At 44.2% G+C, this 27,061-nt stretch overlaps 1 protein-coding gene across 1 annotated transcript in view; it reads left to right on the top strand.

The window, feature by feature from the left end:
• The window catches only part of TNFRSF19 (TNF receptor superfamily member 19), a 90,777-nt gene that overhangs the window by 38,925 nt on the left and 24,791 nt on the right, over window positions 1-27,061 (top strand). The window contains exon 5 of the mRNA XM_024755302.1: window positions 5,300-5,385. Coding sequence (XP_024611070.1) covers window positions 5,300-5,385 — 86 coding nt within the window. The remainder of the gene's footprint in view (window positions 1-5,299; window positions 5,386-27,061) is intronic.

The following is a 27,061-nucleotide window of genomic DNA, read 5'->3' as shown; positions in this document are numbered from 1 at the left end:
TTAACCAGACACCGTGTATGTCTCTGTTCTCTTTTGTCTTATTTAATTTTTAAAAATTTGTGTCCTGTCTCATTTGGTCAGGAGCAGAGTTGCAAATATATCTATGTCCCCCAAACCTTGGCAATCTAAACAAAATAGAGAGTAGAATAATTTTTAAAGATTTATAGATTTCTTTACCCACTTAATCTTTTGTCACATCTTAAAACTCTAATTTCTGTATCTTCATCTTCAAATTGGATGATAATTTTAAGGAGACTTTTTAAAAATAAAAAAACAATGTCTTTGATCGTTAATACATAATTGGTGATTCAGTAATTATTCTGTGCTTTAGGATTCAGACCTTAATCTCATTTGTACTAAGTGGAAAAAGTGAGAGTCGGTTGATGGCTTTGAAAATTTCGTAGCAGTTAAAAAACATCTTCGATTCTGCCGTCCAGCCATTGTAATCAAGAAGCTGGCATAGCAGGTCCTGAATGCTTTTGGATAATCTCCGTACCGCTGCTGATAGCTGCTGTGAGCGTCATGCCCAAGTATCGCCTCTCCTGTCAGCAGTGGCAACAAGGCAGGCCCATCCAACCTCCTATCTAGTTAGGGTTTCTAGTTAGACTTAATGGTCATTGAAAACATGGGATTTTCTCACCTGCTGGCCTCATTTGTGTTACAGCCCCCAAACTGATCACATATTTTAATAATTATATTTTTGGCAAATATATTTTGTTCAATTTCAGGGAGAGCTCAGATCTCCAAAGTGTTTTGTCACAAGTAGAATTCATTATTTTAAAAATGTTCAGGGGCCTCCCTGGTGGCACAGTGGTTGAGAGTCCGCCTGCCGATGCAGGGGACACGGGTTCGTGTGCCGGTCCGGGAGGGTCCCACATGCTGCGGAGCGGCTGGGCCCGTGAGCCATGGCCGCTGGACCTGCGCGTCCGGAGCCTGTGCTCCGCAACGGGAGAGGCCGCAACAGTGAGAGGCCCGCGTACCGCAAAAAAAAAAAAAAAAAAGTTCAATAATGTCCACGTTTGATTCCCAGCACTTGTTTAGCTTATTTACATAGAAAGAGTTTTTCTGTTTAAAAACTATATTAGACTATCTCGATATTTAATTTAATCAACTTATAATTTGGCATGTTTTCTGTCTGAGATAAAGAGAATTAGTCCGCATATATTACAATGTTTAGCAAGAAGTACATCTAAGAAAGCTCCCTTATATTGTCATATGGTTTTTTACCTATTTTTAGATTTTTTAATGCATTTTTTAGGTGTGGTAAAAAAATGTAACATAAAATTTACCATCTTAACCATTTTTTAAGTGTACAGTTCAGTAGTGTATATTCACGTTGTCATTATACGCAGATGACATGATTCTCTATATAGAAAACACTAAAGACTCCACACAACACTATTAGAACTGATAAACAAATTCCTCAAGGTAGCAGGATACGAGATTAACATACGGAAATCTGTTGCATTTCTTTAGACTAACAATGAAATATCAGAAAGAGAAAGTTTAAAAATATTCCTTTTAAAAATCGTGTCCAAAAAAAAAAAAAAAAACCCTAGGAGTAAGGAGGTGAAAGACTTATACACTGAGAACTAGAAAACACTGATAAAGGAAATTGAAGATTATTTAAAGAAATGGAAAGATATCCCATGCTCTTAGATTGGAAGAATTAATTTTGTCGAAATGGCCATACTACCCAAAGCAATCTACAGATTTATTGTGATTCCTATCAAATTACCCATAACATTTTTCACAGGACTAGAACAAAAAATCCTAAAATTTATATGGAGCCACAAAAGACCCAGAATTGCCAAAGCAATCCCGAGGAAAACGGACAAAGTTGGAGACATAACCCTCCCAGATTTCAGACCGTACTACAAAGCTACAGTAATCAAAACAGCATGGTATTGGCACAAAAACAGACATATGGATCAATGGAACAGAACAGAGAGCCCAGAAATAAACCCGTGCACCTATGGTCAGTTAATCTATGACAAAGGAGGCAAGAACATACAATGGAGAAAAGACAGTCTCTTCAGCAAGATCCTGGTTTCAATTCTTTTGGCTAGGACTTCCCTGGTGGAGCAGTGGTTAAGAATCCGCCTGCCAATGCAGGGGACACAGGTTCGAGCCCTGGTCAGGGAAGATCCCACATGCCGTGGAGCAACTAAGCCCGTGTGCCACAACTACTGAGCCTGCACTCTAGAGCCCGCAAGCCACAGCTACTGAAGCCCGCATGCCACAACTACTGAAGCCTGTGCGCCTAGAGCCCGTGCTCTGCAACAAGAGAAGCCACTGCAATGAGAAGCCTGTGCACCGCAGCAAAGAGTAGCCACCGCTTGCCGCAACTAGAGAAAGCTCACGCGCAGCAACAAAGACCAAACACCGCCAAAAAAAAAAAATAAATGAATAAGAAAAAGTTTTTAAAAAATGTTTTTGGGTATATACCCAGAAGTGGAATTTCTGGATCTTATGCTAGTTTTATTTTTAATTTTCTAAGAAAACTCCATACCATTTGCCATAGCAGTTGCTCCATTTAATATTCCTGCCAGTAGTGCACAGGGGTTCCAGTTTCTCCACATTCTTACCAACGCTTTTTTTTAAATAGCAGCCATCCTAATGAGTGTGAGGTGATGACTCACTACGGTTTTGATTTGCACTTCCCTGATGATTAGTGATGTTAACCATCTTTTCATGTGCTTGCTTACCATTTATATATCCTCTTTGGAGAAATATTCAAGTCCTCTGCCCATTTTTAAATCAGCTTATTTGATTTTTGTTGTTGAGTTGTAGGAGTTCCTTATATATTCTGAATATTGACCCCTTATCATATATATGATTTGCAAATATTTTTTCCCACAGGGGTAGGTTGCCTTTTCACTGTTTTCATTGTATCTTTTTTTTTAACCACCAAAGAAACTATTATTACTATAATTTAAAACTTTTTTTTTTTGGTTGTGACATTTTTTTAACCACTTTGTTGAGGTATGATTGACAAAGCTATACATATTTATTGTATACAACTCCGTGAGTTTGGGAATAAGTATACATTGATAGTATCCTTTGATGCACAAAAGTTTTAAGTTTAATATATTCCCTCTTGTCTATTTTTGCTTTTGTTGCCTATTTATTATATGCCTTCTGGTTGCCTTTTGATGTCATATCCAAGAAATCTTTGCCAGAGTCCATGTCATGAAACTTCTCCTATATTTTCTTCTAGGAGTTTTGTAGTTTGGGTTCTTATGTTTAATTAATTTTGAATTAATTTTTGTATATGGTGAAAGATCAGGATCCAACTTCATTCTTTTGCATGTGGATATCCAGTTTTTGCAGCACCTTTTGTTGAAGAGACTGTCCTATATCCATTAAGTGGTCTTGGCACCCTTGTCAAAAAGCATTTGACCATACGTGTGAGGGTTCATTTCTGGGCTCTCTATTCTGTTCCATTGGTCTGTATGTCTGCATTTATGCCAGTATTGATAATTGGGAGTTCATAATATGTTTTGATATCAGAAAGTGTGAATCCTCCAACTTTGTTCTTTAACTTTTACTTTATAAATTCTAAAATAAATATTTTTTATAAATTCTGGTGGAAAGTCACCATATTACAATCATTTAAACAGATTTTCACAGTCAGATGAAAATGGAAGGTTGAGCAAGTGCTGGATGTGTCTGGACATTCGGTCTAATTATCTAGTTTCAAATGCAAATTTTGCTTCAAGCACAGATCACACAGATTTGCTACTACATTATCAATTCCACAAAATAATTGCATCTACCTGTCTTTATAAACGTGATCTGTAATTTATTCTCCATGTCACGAAAAAGTTGGAAGGTATACATATATGTAAAATCACTTGAATCCCCACCATGTAGAAATAATCAGTTGTTAATATGTGGCATATAATATCCTTCCAAACTCTTTACAATGCAAATATATACACAAAAATTTTTCTTAGCTGCATTGGTAAATAAATGATCTGAAAGAATCTATACCAAAGCGTGTGTCTGTGCAAAATGGCATTATGTTATTCACACTTCTTTCTTTTCCACTTAATGATATTTCATGAATTAAAAAAAATAGATATGTAGATCTGCATCATCGTTTCTAAAGGCCCCTTTGTATTCCACAGCCTTGGGTCTACCATGGCTGGTCATGTCTGCTTTGGGTATGGGACTGTGCCTCGTTGGCTTTTTTTTCTTTTATGAGCAATGCAGTGGTTACACTCTTTACATCCAGCTTCACCCACTTGATCATTTTTTGAAGATAAATTTCAAAAAATGAAATTACTGGGTAGAATGTAAACTATTCTATTGAGTTCTGATGGCCTCCAGCTAATTGCCCTCCTAAAGTGTCAATTTATATGCCCACTGACAACAAACACAAGTGCCTGTTTACCTAGGCTCACGCCAACACTTTCCCAATTTTCCAAGTGAAAATGGTATATCGTCACTGCAATTTGCACTTACTTGTTAGTAATGAGGTTAAACATTTTACTGTTAATTTTTAAAATTTAATTGCATCATCTTTTTAGTTTTAATTGTGAAGTTTGAAAATTATGAAATGTTCTTCTTTTGGGAATTAGTGTTTTTTGCCTGTTTTTCAGTTGCCTTGTTCACTTTCACCATAATGATTTTTAAGTTTTATCTTATAGTCTTAAGTTATAGACAATACCACGACTAGAACTATTTTCCAATTTTCTTTTGTCCACTATGTTGATGATGCTTTGTTTTTGCTCTTCAGATGCCTCTAGCATTTGTGCGTCTGTGTGTGTGTGTGTGTGTGTGTGTGTGTGTGTGCTCAAAGCTGTTAATCTCTATCATCCTGGTTCCTGGGTTTCTTGTCATGCCTAGAAACATGCCCCCTTTTATCACGATTGTATCAGTATCTGCCTGCATTTTTCCAATGGTTTTATGGTTTGCTGAGCATTTTTGGTCTTCGAATTTCAAAGGTGAAAAACTAGCACTTCACAAGGCATTTTGTCATTTAAATGACAATAGAAATGTCCAGATTTCATACGCCCTCACGGGCACCCCACCTCAGTGTACGAAAAGTGGGGCTGAGTAGAACCTACAAAGTTACATTTAGTGAATTGTTACTTCTTAAGCGTTCACTGCGTGCTCAGAGACCTTTCTAAGGATGTGTCTGTCTGCTGTTATAGTTCAACCTTTGAGAACCTTTTTTTAAACACTAGAACTGGTAATGGAGACTGCCAGTAATTTATCACGTAAGTCTGTTTGCTGCAACTGTGAGCTTAGATGCAAATGCTAACAAGGATTATTTCCCTTTCTCTTCTAGATTTTACAGGAAGACCAAGCTTGTTGGTTTTCAAGACATGGAGTGTGTGCCTTGCGGAGACCCCCCGCCCCCCTACGAGCCACACTGTGAGTAATGCCATACAAAGAGCAGAGGGGCTCTGGGCCTTTTTAAACACCTTTCTTCAGTGGGCACATGGAACAAGATCTCTCTCTACTGCGGGGCTTAGAGTGTGTGGCCTTTTATCAGGAGAGTCCAGCAGGACAGAAAGCCCTTTTGTCTCATCAGCAAACTGCATCCATTGATTAGAATCTTGGGTGAAGCACAGAGGCGTTGCTGCTGCCATGTTCCATTCAGACTCTTACCTTTTTTTTTTTTGTTTTTAAGAACCAAAAGTAAAAAGTTATTCCTTCCGGCTCACAGATTTTTTTTTAACAAAGATAAATATCAAAGAAGACAATTGAGAAATACAAGGCACGAATATAAAGTAATAAACACAATAAAGTTAGAAACACTCCAGAACTTATCAAAATGATAACACTCCTCATCCAATCAGTCATCTTAGAAGGAAATACAATGATTTCCACGGTCATGCCACTGCTCAAAACGCTTTTTTTTTGTTTTTTGTTTTTACGGTACGCGGGCCCCTCACTGTTGTGGCCTCTCCCGTTGCGGAGCACAGGCTCCGGACGCGCAGGCTCAGCGGCCATGGCTCACGGACCCAGCCGCTCCGTGGCATGTGGGATCTTCCCAGACCGGGGCACGAACCCGTGTCCCCTGCATCGGCAGGCGGACTGTCAACCACTGCGCCACCAGGGAAGCCCCAGACTCTTATCTTTCATTCTAGATCATAACTCAGGCAACTCCAGTTAACTAGGGGGTCCACGTCCTACTGCGTCATGTCTTTGTGCCGGGCTCTTCCTAGGCCCCAGACGCTGTCATGGGGTGGCTCCCAGGCGTTTCTGGAGGCATCCCCCTCGGGGAATGGCAATCACCTGCCGAATGAGCGTGCATCCTAGTTCATTTCATTTCCTCCTTCACTTTTCTCATTTAACAAATAAGTAAAAGGAGAAAACCCATTACATGCTGGTAAAGAGAAAATTGTGCCTTTTCTTCTTTGTATTAACATTACTTGAACTTCTTGACCGTATTTTTTCCTTAGATGGAAAAGGCGTTTGTTTCAGGTTATCAATCTGCATTGATTTTGAATAGGAAAGAGTGGTTCCTCACTCTTCTTAATCCTAAATACAAATCTGGCCAATGAAAACTCACAGGTGAGGAGCCAGGAGAGAAGTCAGAGGGCGGGCGCCCTCCAACCTCGGCCCCCAGGTGTGCTCAGGGCAGGCTTGTCTCCACTGAGCAGGGCCTTCCTGAGCTGTGGGAGCAGCGAGGTCCAGGAGGAAGGCTGGAGGAGGGCGCCATCCCTGCATGGGTTGGTCTTGACTTTCAGGGAGCGTGAGTAATACAGGTGTTTATTTAGGGATTAGTCTGGTATAATTTTCCATGCATGGGATCTGACCTCTTGCTTCTTTTTGTGACAGAAGCCCCCTTTAATCCATTGAAATTCATTGCATTGTTTGATAAGGTCACATGGTACTTTTGTTTCCAAGAATGTCATGGCGTTTTGCAGTCCCTACTATTAGGTCCTTTACCAAAGAGCATTACTTTCTACATTTGAAGTGACAGAAAGGCAGAGAACTTGACCCTTTCCAACTTTTATAGAAACGTACCCTGACCCCCTTCTTTGTAATAGGTCAACGCTCGCCAAATAACTCATTGCAATTAACAGATGCAGTACTGAATATCTGTTATGTATTGGTCACAATTTGTTTTACTTGATTTTCTCAATCTCCTTATCAGCTCGCATTTGTCATTGAGGACACTGGGTCCAGAGGGTTAATAACTTCCCATTGTTGGCTGGTGATGGGCAGGGACAATATTCAATCCCAGGTCTAACTCCAATACTGTGTTCTTCCCCCCCACGCCCTACTGTCTCGCTAGAAAAACCCAGCTGTCCAGTCTTTCCTCTGTTGGCTGGTGTAATCCACTCCATGTTGACTTTTTCCTGTATTATTTGCTTTGAGGTTCGTCATTTAACAAAAACTCTAAAAATCTAACATAGGGGAGATACTGAAAGAGTCTCTTTTTGCTACACAGCCCATAAAAGGACATGTCCCCTTGCCAGTTAAAATGTGGCCGCAACCTAGTCTAGCCAGTGGCTCAGCTCAGCCATCATTTTGGCCAGAAGGCCAAGATTATGCCCTTCCTGCTAAACGACCATAAAAAGATTTAGGGAAGAAATCAGTATTGCCCAATTTAGAGTTGGAAAGTCCTAGAGGGTTTTTTTTTCCCTTTAATTTATTGAGTTTAAATTTAATGTAATCTAGTCATAAGTTTGAGGCACTGGAATTTTTTGCCTTGGGGGATCTGGCGTAGCTTGGACATCATAACTTAGCCTTTCAATGTAGATTTCACATTTAACCTTTAATGTCTTGTAGAGCCGTAAGTTATAATTTGAAAAGAAAATTGGCTAGTTTAATTTATGTGTATAGATATGTCTCTCCCTATATGAGACTTTTTAGAAAGCAAAGAAATATAAATTATTTTTCAGAGTCAGAAATGCAGTACACACAACTGATAGCTTTTGGAATTATGAAACCACTGTCTGGTGGTCTTTAGTGAGCCTTAATCCTTATCACTTGGAAGGAAAGTTTGCTGCCTTTGGCACAGTTCTTGCGAATAATTCCAGAACGCAGCTAATCTCTTCAAAAGAGATCTTGAGGTCTTTGGGGGACATTATGTAAGGCGCCTTATGTTTTCATTTCTTCTACTTCGGGCTTTTCCACTCAACCACGAAAAACTGCTCCTTCAGTGATTTTCCCCGGAGGAGTTGCTGTGTTATTTAGACTCTAAGCTCGAAGGTGGTGGCACCTCTCAAGCTACCTGGAGCGATGGGGCTTGTTTCAGTGATACACGTGGCAGTGGGAGGCTGGACTCCCCAGGCCCAGCGGCAGCCCTGGAGTCTGGGGGCTGTGGCCTCTGCGGCAGGACGCTCCCCGCAGCTACTTTTTCAGGTTCTGCTTCAGTCCCCCGTCCCCCCAACGCTCTCGGCGGGCTGCTGGTGTGTGTACTTCCCTGGTCAGGCTCCTGAAGGAGAGAATCCGACCGGTGCAGGTAAACACCATCGTCCTGGGAGGTACAGCCTTTCCCACTTACCTGCTGAACAAATACTTGGGTTCCTGCTGGGAGCGTGCGCACCGTGGGACACACGTAGACCCAGTCCTTCCCTTCATGGAGCTTAGGGTGCAGGCGGCTAGCTGTCGAGTCACTCAGGCGCTGCACACCTGGACGCACCTGGCGACGGATCAGTCCCGCCTGGGAGGATGCGCGGCTTTAAGAAAAAGTGATGGGTGATGACTTGGGAGCCGGAGTGGGGCTGCCCCGACTGTGACTTTCCAGCTGTGATCTAAGGATCGGCCAGGGGAGGATGAGCCTGAGAAGGAGGAAGCTGGGGCAGGGGCGGGGTGGGTCGGCGGAGGCGGGAAGTGCCCCTGGACTTGGCCCCGGAGGTCTTTGGCGGCCATTTTAGGGAGTGATGGAAACAGAAGCCAGATGACGGTGATGTAGGAGGTTGTGCAAGGAGAGCAGCAGAGCCGACGGTAGGCCACTCGGTCCAGAGCTCTGGTTTCAAGGTGACGCGCGGGAGGGCGCAGGCAGGGCAGGGGTTTTGTTTTATGTTGTTCGCAGGCAGGAGACACATCTGCCTGTTTGCAGGTTGAGGGGAAGGTCCAGTTGAGAGAGGCTGACTGTTCTATGTGAGAGAACAAAAGAATGATGTCACGTCAGGTTTGTTGAAGGATCCAGAGAAGGGTTGGCCTCTGGTGGCGGCGAGGGCTCCATGCTGTAACCAGGGCCAGGCGGGGCGCAGGTGGGCAAGAAGCCGGGCTTGTGCGTCCAGAGTCCGGCGAGGCGCTCTCGTTCTTGGCTGTGTGTGCGGCAAGCACGAGGTGCCCCTCTGCCGGCTGTGGCTGGACCGGCACAGGTGGCTGAGGGTCTCATCCCAGAGAGTGGATGGACTAGATTAGATTAAGTGGTGGGTTTCCCACGAACACCGAGGGTCCGCCGGAGTTAGTGGTCCTGGTGAGGCCTTGTTTGCCTCTGCTGTGATATCCGTAGGGGTTCTGCTGCCACAAGACATACCTAAGTTGAACCCCAAATGCACAGCTTATAGCAAGCAACAAAGGAGTCCTTAAAGAGGATGACTGTCTGTGTTAATAACACCAGAATAATTTTAAATGACTGTAAATACATTTTTTTATGACACCTGAAGCAAACCGAAGATTTGCTTCGCGAGATTACGAGAAAACTTAACAGAAAGCACAAGATTGAAGACTTCCCATATTTCCGTCAACTCTCTGAAGGGCCACCCAGGCCCATCCCTGTCTTGGCTGGTAACTGTGGCGGGTGACTGAACTCCCCGGGGGATGGGTTTCATGTTTGTAAAATGGGGTGCCCCCCCCCCCCCGCTAAGACTGATGTGAGTAGGAGACGGTCGGTGTCTGTGATCCTCTGTGTGGTGTCCGGGCGGGCAGGAGCTCCAAGCTCTCAGCCTCTTCCTTGCCCCTTCTACCACGCAGTGGTTCCTGGGTGCCTTGGCCTCACCTCCTAGCATTTGGGAGAAATTGCTGTCTGGAGAAAGGGCCGCGGGCCTGCCCGGGGGTCTGGTGTTTAGCAGAGGCAGTGGTTCAAAGACCAGCAGTGAGTGTGGGAAGCCGCCCCGTTCAACTGGACAGGGGGTGACAGGAAATGGAGGACATGTTAGCCATCAGATAACAGATCTGTTCTCTGCAGCTTTGATTTGGGATCAAGAATGTCTCAATAGGCGTTTCTCTCCCTGTAGGGCATACCTGTATTCCTTGTAAACTGATTTCAAAACCTAGGAGGGACTTTGCTGGTGGTCCGGTGGTAAAGAATCCGCCCTCCAATGCAGGGGACGCGGGTTCCATCCCTGGTCGGGGAACTAAGATCCCGCATGCCGCGGGGCAACTAAGCCCGTGCACCACAAAGTACAGAGCCCGCGCGATACGACTAGAGAAGACCGCGCACTGCAACTAAGACTCGACGCAGCCAAAAATAAAAATAAATAAATAAAATAAATATTAAAAAAAAAAACTAGAAGGAAATTTCTATCCCCCCGACTCATATTGGCCCAGTCTTAAGGAGTCCTCGGAACCTTGGTGTCTACCGGCAGCAGAGTGTAGGACACAGCCTGGGACCAGCAAGAAGTCTGGATTCACGTCCAGGCTCTGCCTGGACCGATGGCGTCACGTTGGGCAAGTCAGCTCACCACTTTGAACCTCCACTTACTCCTTGGAAGATGGGGCTACGCATGCCATGTTGGCCGAGTTTAGATAGAACTGAATGGAATCGCGTCCAGAAGCACACCAGCCTTCTTCCCGATGGTGCCTGCGGCCCCGCCCACCCCAGGTGTACCCTTCGCGGGGTACGGGGGCTGGGAACTGCCCCACTCGGGGAGGGTCTCAGATGCAGCTGGCTGTGATGTTGCCTTGCTGGTCCTCCCCCTGCACTGGGGGCTGAGCAGTGAAGGTTACCTAGAAAGGGGCTGCGGTGGACTTTTGCGTTTGGTTACTCGGCTGGCCGAAGAGTCCCTACTCCGGCCGGCTGCTCTCCTCTGTGTCCCATGGCGCAAGGCCTCATGCCCTCTGCCCAGCCAACATGAGCCTGAAGCTCTCCTCCCCGCAAAGTAATGATGGACGTGTGAACGTCAGCTAGTCTGCCTGTAGCATTAATTCGTGAGGAAGTCTGGTTGACATCGCTGTAGGCGCAGGTAAGTAAGTGGCAACCTTCACGTGGAAACCCCTGCTTCGGGCTTCGCCCCTCATCGTAGCTTCAGCTCCTGATAAGGTGCAGCCGTTTGGAGCGTTAGGAGAAATAGAGGAAAACACCAGGAAATTTTAGAACTACGTCCTGCCACGGGCCTGATAAGAAATGCAGATTTGGTGGGATTTCTTTTAGACCTGTTTACTTAATTTGGAACTGTAGTTGGAACAAATGGTTTCAAAAAAACTCAAAGCGGTTTTTATTTAAGGGTGTTTAACCTAGATGTTTGCTTTGTTCTTGGGGGCTTTGTAAAACGAGCCACGTGATTGCCAAGAGATAAGCGATCGGGTAAGTCGCCCGGTGGGGGAGAGGGAAAGTCAGGAGCTGTGCTAACCTGCGACTGTAGGAATTTACATGACTCAATACTCTCAGAAAAGCCGCGGGTCTCTGCACCAGTAACTAATACATCGCATTAGGAGAGATTGATTGTTTTCCAAAGGAAACTCAAACCGTCTTCTAAATAACGAATAAAACTAATTTCAGAGTAAACTTTTAAAAGAATTATTTGCTCATTAAAGATAGTTTTTAAAGTTTAATAGAAAAAAAGAAGGGGAGAACATCATAAAACATTTCCAGCATTAGCACATACAAAACAAAATACAGCCTTCTGACAGCTTTCATTTCAGTATTTTTTTCTATCTCAACTACTGATCTTTTTTTAAAATAGGTGTAATGATGCTGTACATAGAATTTTGTATCCTTTTTCCACTTGAGATGTATATTTTTTCACGTACTGTTCTAAACATTAATGATATTTTCGAGTGAGTATGGCGTGGGCTTTGGACTTCAGGTGGATCGGATCTCAGGGCTGTCTCTGCCACACACATTGCTCTGTCCACGTGTGCGTGAGCCCTTCCACAGGTGGGCAGGTGGATGGATGCCCACAGGTGTTTGTGTGTCCAAAGGCACTGATGTTTTTCTCTCTTGATCTGCAAAGCTAAATTGTTTTGAAGTAAGGGTGCCTGGTAAACACCTCTTTTAAAGAAAACCAATTTAAAAGGAAATAATGGGGAGTGTTCTGAAATCTATGCCAGTATGGGTTTTCCAGTTACTTGTGGTGAAACACAGGTGACCTCAGCTGCCACCTGCGTTTCAGCTGAACCCCTGAGGTTCAGAAGCCAGTTCCTGCTGTCCTGCCAGCACCCAGGACCCTTCATACTACCGGGGACTAAAACACTCACTGAATCTGATCAGAGCGAGTGACATAGAATGAGATGCAGAGAGATGCAGGCAATCCAAAAGAGTTATAGCGAATCCATTTGCTTTGCAAACACCATGTGATGTTATTGCATCTGTGTGTGTTTTCTGTTTCTGCGACAGAGAGTTCTTCTCCTGGGCTTGCTAATACTTAATGGCCTGACTTCCTGGAGGCCTTCCTGGATCCTCTGCAGGACAGGCCCGCAAAGCCACCCTGTGCTAATTAAGGGTTCAGTTCACAGAGGATGCTCGGGGAGTTTCTGGTCCTCAGGCCGTGACTCTAAGTGTCGGGCAGGGGGGGGTCTGGTGCCCTGGGTGTGCTGGTGGAGCCCGGCTTCCAGACTGCTTCAGGACAGATGGGGGCTCCTGGACCTCCTAAATGGTGGAGAAGGGCAGCTTCTTCAAGATTTGGGTCTTTCCTGTTAAACAGAACAGGGTGGAGAATAGGAGAACAATGAGATCAAAGAAAACAGCCTGGGCTACAGGACAGCCTCCCCAGGCATCTGAAGCAGGTTCCCCGTGCTGGTCACTCTTTATTCTTTGGTTTAGGGAACCGTTCTCCTCTCTTCCTTCCACTTTCCGTAGTTGTCTGCTTTTCCTCCCTTTCTTTCTCTCAGTATTATGTGATTCCCTTACTTTATTGACAAACCGTCTAAAACAGTGGTCACGGAAGGTTGCTTATGGGGGAACCAAAGAGACGGAAATCCACCAGGGCTCCCTGCAGGGTCCCGGCACGAATGTCCTGCCTCGAGGACGCCTCGTGAGCCTCCGTGGGATCCACCTAGGCTTTACTGTGGGTGACGCTCTGTCGGCCCAGCCAGCCTGGCAGAGGGCAGGAAGCGGGGGAGCAGCTGAGACAGGCAGAGAGATGGACGCAGGGAGAAGCGCAAGGGCAGCCTGTGCGTCCAGCAGGGAAGACGCAGGACCCCACGGGCCAGCCACAGAGCGCCGAGCATGCCGTGACTTTGTGCCATTTAGTGTAGAGCAGAGGGGCCAATTCCACCTCAACGACTGACCCCGCCTGGGCTTTTCTAATGCCACTCACGACAGGCATTGCAGTTTTCATTATTGCTCTGGACCCAGAAAGGGTAAGAGAGGGGAGACCCCATCACATTTGTCGAAATCTTTTTCAGAAAACAGAAAAACTGCTGTAATTTCTTTGAAATGATTTCCATTGCAAATGGTTAACCTGTTTTTTAAGCAGGTTTGCTTCTGGAGGTAAACAACTGTTTTCTAAACATAGGTTGACAATTCATTATAGCAAACTCCTCGTTTTCCAAGGATATTGAAAAAGTAACAGGACAGTTTTAACATCTTGGCCTCTTTAGAGAGAAAAAAGTGCGCGGTAAATGCAGCTGCTTTGAACGATTATTTAGCTGTTTCGGGTATTTATCTTTCCTTGGCCCTAGCTTCATTAAAGTCATAAAAATCAAAAAATTCCAAGAGAAAGATGTTTCTTACACTCGTGTGCTCTATGTGCAGTCTTTTCTCCCGATACAAAATTGCCAAATATTTGTAAGCCATTCACTTGGTCCCGCATAAGAAGAAGAACAGGAAGGGGCAGTTTAGCTGCCTTCACTGGGTCCGTGGACCGTGTCCCTTGAGTCTGGAGATGCTTTGAGAGCTCTGGTCAGCTGGCTGCCGTCTGGGAGGTGGGAGAGTCCTGGTCTGGAGATGCTGAAGGCTTTGATCCCGCCCTTCGAGCGGGGCGGTTGATTATTACCCAGTCGGCTATAAATCTAGCTTCTCGGCCTTTATCTTCAGTCTCTTTCAGACATTTAAAGTCAATGAACTCGTTTAAATATTTGCTCACGAAGAAACAGGTTGTGGTTTGTTAAAGGCCATCCCTAAATTAAATGAATATTAGATTAAGTGCAGTTTATTTTAAAAAATATAAAATCCAGCAGGCCTGTTTCATTAGGTTGTGGACTTTTACAAAGGGTACAGTGATTTCTGTGTGTACCCATTAAACGCTTGAAATAAATAGGTGTGGAGAAAAGCGGTCTCACAGTTTATGCCGGACCCGTAGTGGAAACACTCAAAGTTGCAGCTTAGTGATGACTCCCTCTCTTAGAGCAGAGTATTTATTCTCAGGAGGTGGTGTGCCAGGGATCCTGCTGCCTGGAAACCAGCGCTTGGTCCTTTAGGGGCCACATTCCAAGGGCGCCTGGAATACGTAGCTGCCCCCATGGAGAGGGGTCTTTTTGTCTTTAAATGTGGGTGAGCGCCCGGCTGCTTCCCACGCCAACTGCTTGACGAGGGATGTCATTGGAGGAACATTGCTTTGAGGAGGAAAAAGAGAAGCATCAGGAGAGTTTAAAATAGCAAGCAGGGGGGCTTCGCTGGTGACCCAGTGGTTAAGAATCCGCCTGCCACTGCAGGGGACACGGGTTTGAGCCCCGGTCTGGGAAGATCCCACATGCAGCAGAGCAACTAAGCCCGTGTGCCACAACTACTGAGCCCACGTGCCACAACTACTGAAGCCTGCGTGCCTAGAGCCCATGCTCCACAATGAGAAGCCACTGCAGTGAGAAACCCGCGCACCACGACAAAGAGTAGCCCCCGCTCGCCCCAACTAGAGAAAGCGCGCGTGCAGCAACGAAGACCCAACACAGCCAAACAAATAAATTAATTAATTAAAATCAATAAATATAATAAAATAGCAAGCAGGGCTTGAGTTCCGGAGGGTACAACACTCCATCCGCGTCCCGCAGCCCGCGCTACCCTCACAGAGCCAGGAGGTGGTCTCAGGGCAGAGAGGCAGGACGGGCGCCAAGTCGGGCCTGCGTCTCCAGGCCAGCTCGGAAGGACCAGGAGTAAGAGTTTAATTTCAAACTTAAGGAAGAAACATTGAAACTATACTTGAAATGTAGTTGAGTCATCCTGCTTGAGAAAGTAATGTAAAATAACTCAAAGGGAAAATAAAAAATTTAAAAAGATTTTAATAACTCAAAGGGTGGAAAAGGTAGTAGAAAGTAAAACTTGGAAGCTTAAACTCAAATATCAGATAGGAATTCAAAAAAAAATAATATCCCATTTCAGGTGTTTAAACAAGTATTTTAACTGCTTCGTTTATTATTTTGACCATATCAGAGAAATTAAGTGTTTGTGAGGGTTTTGTCTATATATTAATCATGTATCCATTTTCTTAAATATTCAAGATGTTTCTTTTCTCAATACTGTACAATTATAAGGAAAGGGAAGAAGTGTTTCTTTTGTCTTTAACTGTTCCAAAGTAATTTTTTAACTTTATTGAAATGTACTTGACATACAAGAAGAGACATCCATTTTACGTGCACGGTTCAGTGGGTTTTGACAGATGTGCACAGCTGTGTTATCATCTGCCCCAGGGAAGATGTGAAAGTCTTCCCAAAGGGGAGTCATCTCAAGCAGAGCCTGGAGTCACCTCAGAAGGGTTCTCTTTATCATACTTACCATTGTCTTGAAGATAGGGTTTAGACATCTTTTTGTTCTCTTGCATTTTAAAAAAATGTATGTACGCATATATTACTGTTTTCTGTCCACGTTTCCCTGTCTACGTGGAGACCAAAAGGTTATGGTGTGAAATGTCAAATTTTGTGTTTAAATGATTTTCTGCAAAATCTCCAGTATCGAAGTTAAAAAGTGCACTGAAAATCAGTCATCCCTGGGAAGCTTTCCAGTGGTCATAAGAGGCAGGCTTTTCTTTAAAATGAGGAAAATTACTTTTTCAAATTTTTGGTGTTAGGCTGCTTAGCTCAGGAAGTCTCCCAGGGAGTCCTTTTTGGGGGCCTAATGCTAGTCTGGAAAGCAGAGGACATAAAGACAGCTCTCTGATGTGATAACTGTCGACCGGTCTGTCCTCTTGTTCACGGACAAATGTACTGGATCCTACTCTGGGCACTGATGTGGCACCAGGGACCCTGCAGTGAAAAACACAGACTAAATTCCCAGTGCTCGAGGAGTCGACGCCCTAATACTCCAGGGGAGGGGGGGGGTATTATGTAAGATAAGGTGGTCAGAAGAAGGCCTGTCCCAGGGTCCCTGATGCAGGGAGGAGGGCAGAGCATGGGCAGAGGCGGGAGCCCAGCCAGTGGGTGCAGGGCCTTGGGAAACTGTGCAGACCAAGGAGGACCCTGTCCTCTGAGGGAGAATGTTAACTACAGGAGTGACACGATCTGACTTCACATTTCACCGTCTGGGAGGTGGACTTCAGGAGAGCAAGGGAAGAAGCAGGGGACCAGTTCAATGCAACGGTTTTAGCTGACTCGATAAAAGTGTGCACTTAGAAGAACGGGCTTTCCACCCGTTTCTCAAGAGTTAATTTTTTGGGGGCTGCATGTATTAATAATGTAATAATATTTGTTATATTTTACCTGCTCTGTGATGTCAAAGCAAATTACAGAAGAATAGCGTTCAGTTGATTTGTTTCTAAACTTGGGCAAAACACAAATTTTGAAGAGGTGAACTTACGATTTTATATCACATCGTAAGATTTTACTGCACGATAAATGTTTTCTATTACTTTAGGCCCCGGGGACACAAGAAGGATCTAAAAAATGAGATCCTGGAGGTTTCTCTCTTACTTCTAATGCTCATTAGCACTGAAAGGACACTCACATAACTACCTCGTTTGATCATCCCAAGACTAATGCCAACCAATATCTACTTGATGTTTTTGTGGATTAGCTCATTTAATCTTCATCATGAAGAGGCTTGCTTTTGAGTCCTGGTCCTAACGGCTAACTTTCAGATGAATTATTTAACTTGTCTGTGTCCCAGTTTTTTCATGTACCAAAGGAAGATTCTTATAGGTTTAAAAGAGGAAATAAAGCCCCCCCAATTGAAGTCCTGAATCTGCTTCACATTCCAAACCTCAAGACATATGTGCTCTTTCCAACCTAACCCAGACTTGGGTTCTTTACCATAAGGTCTGTCAACTGTCAGGTTATAAATAAATTAAGAGCAGGGTCAATTGTGCTGTAACAGGGACAGCAAGAAACACAGTCCAAATCCAGATTTTCTCTTCAGTCTAGACCCAGCCACATGAAACTGGGCAGAGACATACACACGTTTTTTTTTTTTCTTAGTTGGAAGTTAATGGGTGGAAATAATTTGAGTTTCATCATTTTAGAATAATTTCACAGAAGATTACTTCTTTCAGGGACTTCCCTGGTGGCGCAGTGGTTGAGAATCCGCCTGCCAATGCAGGGGACACGGGTTCGAGCCCTGGTCCGGGAAGATCCCACATGCCATGGAGCAACTAAGCCTGTGCGCCACAACTACTGAGCCCGCGAGCCAGAACTACTGAGCCTGTGCTCTAGACCCCGTGAGCCAGAACTACTGAGCCTGTGTGCCACAACTACTGAAGCCCGCGCACCTAGAGCCCGTGCTCCGCAACAAGAGAAGCCACAGCAATGAGAAGCCCGCGCACCGTAAGGCAGAGCAGCCCCCGTTCGCCGCAACTAGAGAAACCCCGCATGCAGCAACGAAGACCCAATGCAGCCAAAAACAAAAAGTTACTTCTTTCAATACTGCAGTGAGGTAAATAAGAATTACCCACTTTACTAATAACAGGGAAGCTGAGCAGTTCAGGAGGAGAGCCCTTAGGTGGAAGCGTGCTAAGCTGGACACTGCCTTTCCCGAGGATGAGACCCAACGAACAAGGTCATGCTTTCACGGGAACACGGAGTCCAGGGCCCCCAGTGGAGCCTGGCGCTCAAGGGGTTAAGCACAGCCCCGCACAGGAACTAGGAGGGCAGGGGCCCAAGTTTCGTGTCTTTGTTCCAATTCCCAGATGGCAACCCGGCCTGTTAGTCGCAGTTGAAGCAAAACTATTTTTGAGCCTGTGTATCCTACAGCACAGATGGTTGAGGCCATAATAATGTGTTTCTTTTATGGTGTCTTTTCTGTTTCTTGGTGTAGAAGTTTAAAAGCTTCATTGTTTCATCAGTCAAATAAACGCAGCAAGACCTTATGGGACTGTGGGACAATAAAAGGAAGAAAAACATCCTTGAACGCAGGAAAAAATCTTTTTCTTTACTCTGTTTACAGAGGAATGCTATAGACAATCTGCAGCCATTGTGGGCTTTATAATTTTTTCAGTGTTAAATATGGTATTTATCATAATTACGGTACCAAACAGTTATAATCCACCCAGTGCCAAAGACGAGTCTAAAGTACCGAGCTCTCTCTGGGCATCACAGACTTTCTCCGAACAGCACCAGGCAGTGAAAGTCGCTGGTCTATCGCGCGGTTGAACTGCGGGCAGTGCTGGCCTGGGGTTCGCATCCCAGTCTCACCAGCCACTCTGCTGTGACAGTTGCCTTGTCTGTCCTTCCCGTCTTCTCCCCACAAAGATATGCGTGATAATATGTGGCACAGCTCTGGTGGGGGACAGGTCTCTAAGCCAAGTGATCTGGAAGCAAGATTAAGAACAGAAACCAGCGGACTCCCCTGGTGGTCCAGTGGTTAAGAATCCCCGTATGGACGCAGGTTCCATACCTGGTCCGGGAAGATCCCACATGCCGCGGAGCAACTAAGCCCGGGAGCCACAACTAGAGAGAAGCCCACGAACCACAACGAAGAGCCCTCATGCTGCAACTAAGACCTAACGCAGCCATAAATAAATAAATAGATAGATGGATGGATAGATAGATAGATAGATAGATAGATAGATAGATAGATAGATAGATGGATAGATAGATAGATGGATAGATAGATGGATAGATAGATAGATGGATAGATGGATAGATGGATAGATAGATGGATAGATGGATAGATGGATAGATAGATAGATGGATAGATGGATAGATAGATAGATGGATAGATAGATAGATAGATAGATAGATGGATAGATAGACAGATAGATACGCTGCTTGTTTCAGCTTCAAAAAAAAAAAAAAGAGCAGAAACCAAGTTCAGTTAAATAATTGACCAAGTCTCAGCTACTGAGACCTTCAGCCTCGTGGCAACAGGTCCCTAGCCAGGATTTTCCCCCTCCCGGGGATGCTTCTGCCTGTTGGGTTGGACTTCAGGATCCCCTCCAACCGCCAGCCTTTCAGGTCACTCCCCACACCCCCAGGCCTCTGGGGTTGTCTTTCTACCTTTTGGGAGCCTGAACCCCTCATCCTAACCCCACCCCAGCACCTCTCTTAACACCCTCCTGACCCCTTTGCCTGTCCGACCTCTTATCACACTTGTTCCAGGCCTGTCACTGGGCTGCTGAGTGCCCTCGAATCCTGTTTTCCTTTGGTTTTTCCGTTGCATTTCTGATGGCACTTCCAAGGACACACACATCTTGAGTAGAAAACTGTTTATCTTGTCCATCTATAATGGCCTTTTGTCTTGCTGAGAATACAGCTGTTCACTTCAACGCCTTATTTTTTTTAATTTAAAAAAAAATTTATTTGTTTTATTTATTTATTTTTGGCTGCATTGGATCTTCATTGCCGTGCGCGGGCTTCTCATGTTGCAGAGCACAGGCTGTAGGTGCACGGGCTTCAGTAGTTGTGGCTCGCAGGCTCTAGAGCGCAGGCTCAGTAGTTGTGGCGCATGGGCTTAGTTGCCCCGCGGCATGTGGGATCTTCCTGGACCAGGGCTCAAACCCGTGTCCCCTGCATCGGCAGGCAGATTCTCAACCACTGTGCCACCAGGGAAGTCCTCAATGCCTTATAAATGTAGTTAATTTTCATTTTCTGGATAGAAACATTGACCTTTGGTACTAATAAATAAGATCCAAAGCCAAACTTAAAGAAACGAGAAAAGGAAAACCTTTACCACTCCCTGTTGGTAACAGTCGATCAGCAGTGACCGGTCAGCTTCAGTGACCAGAGCCCTTGGGGAACAACAGGCCTGGTGAGGATGAGGCTCGCTTCCCAGCTGCTTCTCAGCCCTCCCGCCAGGACCACGCCAGGGCTCAGTGCATCCGCCCCTGGGTGGGTTGTCCTCCCCTGGCGCCTCGGGGCTCCCGGCCGGTGTTGGTGAAAGCTGGTGGCTCAGAGTCCAGAGCAGCCACTGCTGGCAGATTCGGGCAGCAGGGCAGGGTCTGCAGGGCGCAGAGGAGATGGTGGGTGAGAACCAAGTGGAGGCTGGTGGGAGGGAGAAGACGACAGAGATCCAGGTATTTGGAAGGACAGTTTTCAAAGCAGTACATACCCTGCTGGATGAGAAAGGACATCCTTAAACCATTATTCTTCTGGCCATTGAAAGACAAAGTGCTCGTTTTTGTAGTCAGAGTGAGTGATGATACTGTGGCTTTTCAGCTTCGAACAAAACAGAACCCTGCTGGCAGGATATAGTGCTTTGTCCTTCGGGGCTCGAGGGCTGTCAGCTCACTCGGTGTCTCCGAGGGCATTTGCACCAGTGAACACGCGGCTGGTGATGGATGGAGCAACGGAGACGCTCTGGGTGGTGCCGTCTCTCAGGAAGAAGGTGCTGGGCTCCCAAGAGTCCGTTCAGACATGCTGTGGGAGCCCATTTACTTAGTCGGATGAGGTTCGCAGTGGAAAATATGGCCTCAGTTGGACAGGGAACCAAGCCCATCTCTACACACACCAAGCGGAGACTTGGTGACTTCCGCCGACTTTTAAAAATCGTGTTTTCTAACCACGCAGGTTAGTAACTGAAGTCAGAAGATGTAGTTGGGTAGCTGTGTTGGTGAGAATCTGAACCCGCCACATTCCTCCTTGAGTTCACACCATCAGCTTATTGCAAATACATGCATCACCGACTTCCTGACCCTAAGGTGTCCCCAGGCGGGAGCAAGGGTGACTCTCAGCTAAAAGGTCACGGGTAAAGTCGAGGAGAGACAAGAGGGTGAAGCCTCGCCGACGTTGGGTAGAATTTCCCGTCGGTCAGCATGTCTTTTTGGTCGTGGACGCTGTGCCGGCCAGGTGGTGGTCCAGCCTGCTTCCTCTTCACTGTCTCCCCTTTACCCCTCTTCCTCTCAAATAAGAGGGTCTCTCTTCCCACGTTGGCTATCCACCAGGTTGCAGAGGCTCACCGAGCGTGACCATCCACCCTCAGGAAAGAATAAGTTAAATTCGTTTGTCCACAAAGACAGTTGTCACACGTCCATGGAACTGGCCTTTTTTTTCTGCTGTAATTTCACAGTGAGGCCAGACCATCTAAATATTGGCAATAGAACCAGGCAGATACATACATGACAAAATAGAGATTTCAAACAGTCATTTGTATTAATCCCTCTTCCTGCAATGCCCCTTTTTTATGCATTGAATTTAAATATGTATCATTGTTTATGCTTAAAGTCTGTTTCTGTTTCTCTGTCTGTATGTCGGTAATAAGTCCAAACTGTGGTCTTAGTGCTCAAGGAGCTGGAATAGAAAGAAGCATATTGTTTCAGTTTATTCTCTCCAAATCCTGTACCACCAGTGCTTAATACAAGGCTTTGAGAGAGGCTTGGCGGTCTTGGACAAACATTATACTCAGTTGAGACTCTCACCTTGTGTCTCACCCACACAGAATGCTCCGCCAGTGTATTTAAGAAGCAGTGAGGGCAGGTCCTATAGCTTCTGTGCCACATGCCACTAGAGAGGGACCAGAGGTTTGCTTCAGAGTCTTGGCAGGTGTACCCCTGCTCTGTATTCTCTGAACTATCTCTGTACCTGACCATTAATATTTTTCTGATTTGCCTAAAGTTCTTTTCCCCAAAGGCTTTTCTTAGTAGTAGCTTTACCATTTCATTCACAGTATTCCATGAGGTTGAGTTACTTTGCTCGTGGCCGCTTATTTTTATATAACACTGCTTCTGTTACCATTGGGAGATCATATGGTGGGACGCTTGGAGGTACTTAGATAGAAGTAGTGATAGCTGTTTCTTTTGTAAGAAACGCGTCTAAACTTCTGGGGAGAGTCATGTTGGTTTGTCTTCATTGTGAATTTTCCTTCTGAATTTTCCTGCCCTCTAGGGCCATGTAACAAGGACCCAGGCTGTCCCATCAGTGTATTCAGCGGCCTGCCCACTAGGTAGGTGGTTCAGTTGGTTTAAAAGACACTCCAGATTCTGACATATTAACAGTTAGAATATAATGTCTGGTTCCAAGTAATAACAGGAGGAAGCATGGCTAACATAGAAGGTTCTCTGTGGAAGGCACCATGCTAACCCTCCATGTACATCACATCGTTCAGGTCTCACAAAAATCCTCCGAGGTAGAAACTGTTATTTCCTGATTTTACCAATAAGGAAACTGGGGTTGTCATTTGCTGGTGGTAACACAGCTGTAAATGGCAGAGCCAGCTCTTAACCAAGAGTATGTGCAGCCATATATACAATGGAATATTTCTCAGCCATAAAAAGAAACCAAATTGAGTTATTTGCAGTGAGGTGGATGGACCTAGAGACTGTCGTACGGAGTGAAGTAAGCCAGAGAGAGAAAAACAAACACCGTATGCTAACACATATATGTGGAATCTAAAAAAAAAATGGTTCTGAAGAACCTAGGGGCAGGAAAGGAATAAAGACACAGACGTAGAGAATGGACTTGAGGACACGGGGAGGGGGAAGGGTAAGCTGGGATGAAGTGAGAGAGTGGCATGGACATATATACACTACCAAATGTAAAACAGATAGCTAGTGGGAAGCAGCCGCATAGCACAGAGAGATCAGCTCGGTGTTTTGTATCCACCTAGAGAGGTGGGATAGGGAGGGTGGGAGGGAGACGCAAGAGGGAGGAGATATGGGGATATATGTATGTGTATAGCTGATTCACTTTGTTATACAGCAGCAACTAACACACCATTGTAAAGCAATTATACTCCAACAAAGATGTTAAAAAGAAAAAAATAAAAGAGTATGTACAGCATTTTACAGTAAATGTTAAAGCCAGGAAAAGAGAGGAGGAAAAAAGGATAAAGGCCTGCAGGTGTCCATGTACCACACTTGGACCAGTGGAGGGAGGCTTCTGTCCAATCCTTTTTAAAAGTTGAGCTCTGGACCTTCAGCAGCAAAGCGAATTCATCAACCAGCAGTGCTTCTAGTTCCAGCAGCATCCGCCTACACGGCAGCTCTGGGAGAAAGAGCTGTGTGTTTGCTATTTTAATCCTCACTCAGTAGAATCAGGTTCATGTGAGCACAACTTGCCTGAGCTCCACTTATATGAGCTGATGTCCACTAGAACCTGCTAGTTGTCTGTTGTTATGTGTATTAACTTATCTGCATGGTCACTGCTACTATTTTCTGCTTCTACATCAGTAGGCCTAATTACATGCAGTTGCTCTACGTAATCAAAATCCTGATACTGCGTTCTTCTCATCTGTAACCCTTTGATTAGTAATAGTGTTCTGTCAGTTCCAAACTATTAACAATCAGTTACCTCATTTCTCCACTGACTTTAGTTAAGATTTTCTACGAGGGATGACTGTATAGCACAGGGAACTTACCCAATATTCTGTGCTAACCTATATGAGAAAAGAATCTAAAAAAGAATGAATATATGCATATGTATAACTGAATCACTTTGCTGTGTACCTGAAACTAACACAACATTGTAAATCAACAGTGCTCCGTTAAAATTTAAATATTTTAAAAAGTAAGAACAACAAAAAAAAGGATTTTCTAAGAGCAGAGATAAAGTTGCAGATAAGAACTGAGAGGCATGTTATTTAAAGAAGTTTCTTTAAATAACACACCTCTTCTTTTAATCACACACCTCTTCTAGGGTAAGAAATTCAGAAAAATGTTTTGATGAAAGCTTTCCAGAATACAAAACGGAGCTTTGATTCATATCACTAGTGTTTTCATTGCAAGATTCGGACTTTCCTTCTTCAATTCAAAAGAAAATAATGGAATAATTGGAACCATTTTGGAATATTGACTATAATCATATCTTTTGAAATGTCTTGTAATAGAGAGTAATGTTTATTAATAATCTAAAGGAAAGACTCTGTATATAAAGATTATGAGAATAGACATAAATGTGAAGGACACTTCTAAATGCTTTAAATTCAAGAATGCATAGAATTATATCCACCACCCTCCCGCTCCCTCCAGCTTCCAGCAGGACACTTCACATTTTCTTTATAGTTTCCTCCCAACAAACATGGTAACAAGCTGAGAATAGCAATAAGGCAGCGATGGGCAGGCAGCCCAGAGGGAAACAGAAATTGATCAAGGCAGAATGGCAGATGGAGAGAGGGCTCAGAGGTCCTCCACGGGGGTCTCAGGGTCTCCTGCTCTCAGGAACCTGAGGAGCCGCCATCCCATAATCCCACAACCAGGGCGCCCAACCGTGCCATCACAGGGTACCCTGGGTTTCTTTGGTTCTGTAGCCTTTCAGCTTTTACATGTCACTTTATTTATCCTCAGTGGTTAGCCCAACTTGGCCAAGTGGGAAATAAAGATACAAGAGTTTACTTCCCAGAGGTGGGTTCTGCTTATGATAATACCATATTTGTGACTCATCTGTATTAGTGTTAGAAGAAAGCAAGCTTGAGGCCACCTTGGGGTTCTGCCTTGATTCACTTGCATTTGAGTCATGAAAGGACTCGTAATTAGGGCAGTGCCCGCAAGGGAACTTAAGAGAAGGAAACGAGCTCAGAAGTTCTGTATTTATAAACAAATGTTAAAACATTGCTCAACAAAGGAAAAATGCTTGCCTAGCTGCACTGTTTTTGATGTGCTCTCAGTTCAAAAAGGAAAATCAATAAAAACAGTTTAGGGCACTAACTTGGGAACTCAGCACTCAGGGCATGTTTGAAAACTGGTGTGACACGATGAACTTTTGGTTTCACTTGCACACAACTGACTGCCCCAAATATAGATGTTAGAAGATGGTCTAGCCAATGTTTACTAGGCTCAGATTCTGGTAGACAGAAACGTCAAGTTGAATGATTTGGGTGGAGCTTCAAAAGTAAGGTCAGAATGATTCCTTTTAAAAAAAGATGCAAATCCTAGTATAATCCTTCTATCATTCCTTTGAAAAATGATACTTTCTTAATGTAAATAATCTGCTTAATGAGTAATGAAATCTTGCTTGAGTTGTGATTACTATTTGTTACAAACTCCCACTGAGCTGTGCTCCTCTTCTTTTACTTGGGGATATCGTATTTTGAAATCACATTTTAGTTTCATTTTAATTCAGAGATTCATTCAACAATAAATTTGTAGGCAGCTGCAATGGGCAAGGTCAGTAATTTTTTAAAAATATGGTAGTTCTATTTGTAATTTTTTAGGAACCTCCATTTTATTGTTTTCCATAGTGGCTGCACCAATTTACATTCCCACAAACAGTGCAGGAGGGTCCCCTTTTCTCCACATTCTCACCAACACTTGTTATTTCTTGTCTTTTTGATGATAGCCGTTCTGACAGGTGGGAAGTGATATCTCACTGTGGTTTTGGTTTGCATTTCCCTGATGGTTAGTGATGTTGAGCATTTCATGTGTCTGTTGGCCATCTGTTGTCTTCTTTGGAAAAATGCCTGTTCAGGTCCTCTGCCCATTTTTTAATCAGGTTGTTTGGGTTTTTTTGATGTTCAGTTGTATGAGTCCTTTATATATGTTGGATATTAACCCCTTATCAGTCATATCATTTGCAAATATCTTCTCCCATTCAGTAGGTTTTTTGTTTGTTTGTTTCGTTGATGGTTTCCTTTGATGTGCAAAAGCTTTTTAGTTTGATTAGGTTCCAATTGTTTCATTTTGCTTTTGTTTCCCTTGTCAGAGGAGACAGATCTCAAAAACTATTGCTAATGCCAGTGTCAAAGAGAGTACTGCTTGTATTTTCTTCCAGGAGTTTTATGGTCTTTTCATTTAGGTCTTTAATCCATTTTGAGTTTATTTTTGTATACAGTGTGAGAAAATGTTCTAATTTCGTTCTTTTGCATGTGGTTTTCCAAGCACCACTTATTGGAGAGACTGTCTTTCTCCACTGTATATTCTTGCCTCCTTTGTTGTAGATTAACTGACCATAGGTGCATGGGGTTATTTCTGGGCCGTGCTGTTCCACTGATCCATGTACCTGTTTTTGTGCCAATACCATACTGTTTTGATGACTGTAGCTTTTGTAGTATAGTCTGGAGTCAGAGGGCAAAAAATCACAGATCTGTTTTAACTTTCCTCTGGAATTGTTGAAATTTGCTTTCTGTAACCAATCCCCCAAATAAATCCTGATGTTGCTTAGTTATTTGAGAATTGGAAGAATTCATCCCATTAACCTTTGTTTACCACTTCTTTCTTGAAATGAATTCTTTTTCAGGCTTCTCTTCTTCTTATCTCAGAGGCTAGCTCCTCCTCTTCTATCAGATTTCCTAATTTCACAGTGTACCTGAGTTCTGTCCTAGGTTCTCTTCTTTATCTACACTACGCATGTAGGTGATCTTACAGTCCTCTGGCTTTTGACATTATCTATACACAGAGTTTCAAATCTGTGTCTCCAATTACAATCTCTTTTATGCTTTGTTGGGATATCCAGCTGCCAGCTCAGCAGCTCCGGGTAGACAGGTAACAGGTATCTGAAACTTCACATTTCCAAAACAGAATTCCCTTCCTTCCCGACCCCCACCAAATGCAGTGTCCTTCAAGCTTCTGCCATCCTGATTAGTAAATGGCACCATAGTTTTTCTGGGTTCACTCCAAAACCTCATATCATTGTTGGTTCCATCTTTCCTTGCACATGACTCACAGCTAGTACATCCAGTTGCTCTTACAACAAATATTTCTCAAACGTAACCATTTGGCAACATCTCCGTGGTTACAGTCTTAACCCAAGC

Source organism: Neophocaena asiaeorientalis, unplaced genomic scaffold, assembly GCF_003031525.2.
Source record: "Neophocaena asiaeorientalis asiaeorientalis breed wild unplaced genomic scaffold, Neophocaena_asiaeorientalis_V1.1 scaffold443, whole genome shotgun sequence".
NCBI lineage: Eukaryota > Metazoa > Chordata > Mammalia > Artiodactyla > Phocoenidae > Neophocaena > Neophocaena asiaeorientalis.
Note: the sequence above shows the minus strand (reverse complement) of the source record. Positions and strands in the feature narration are given on the sequence as shown.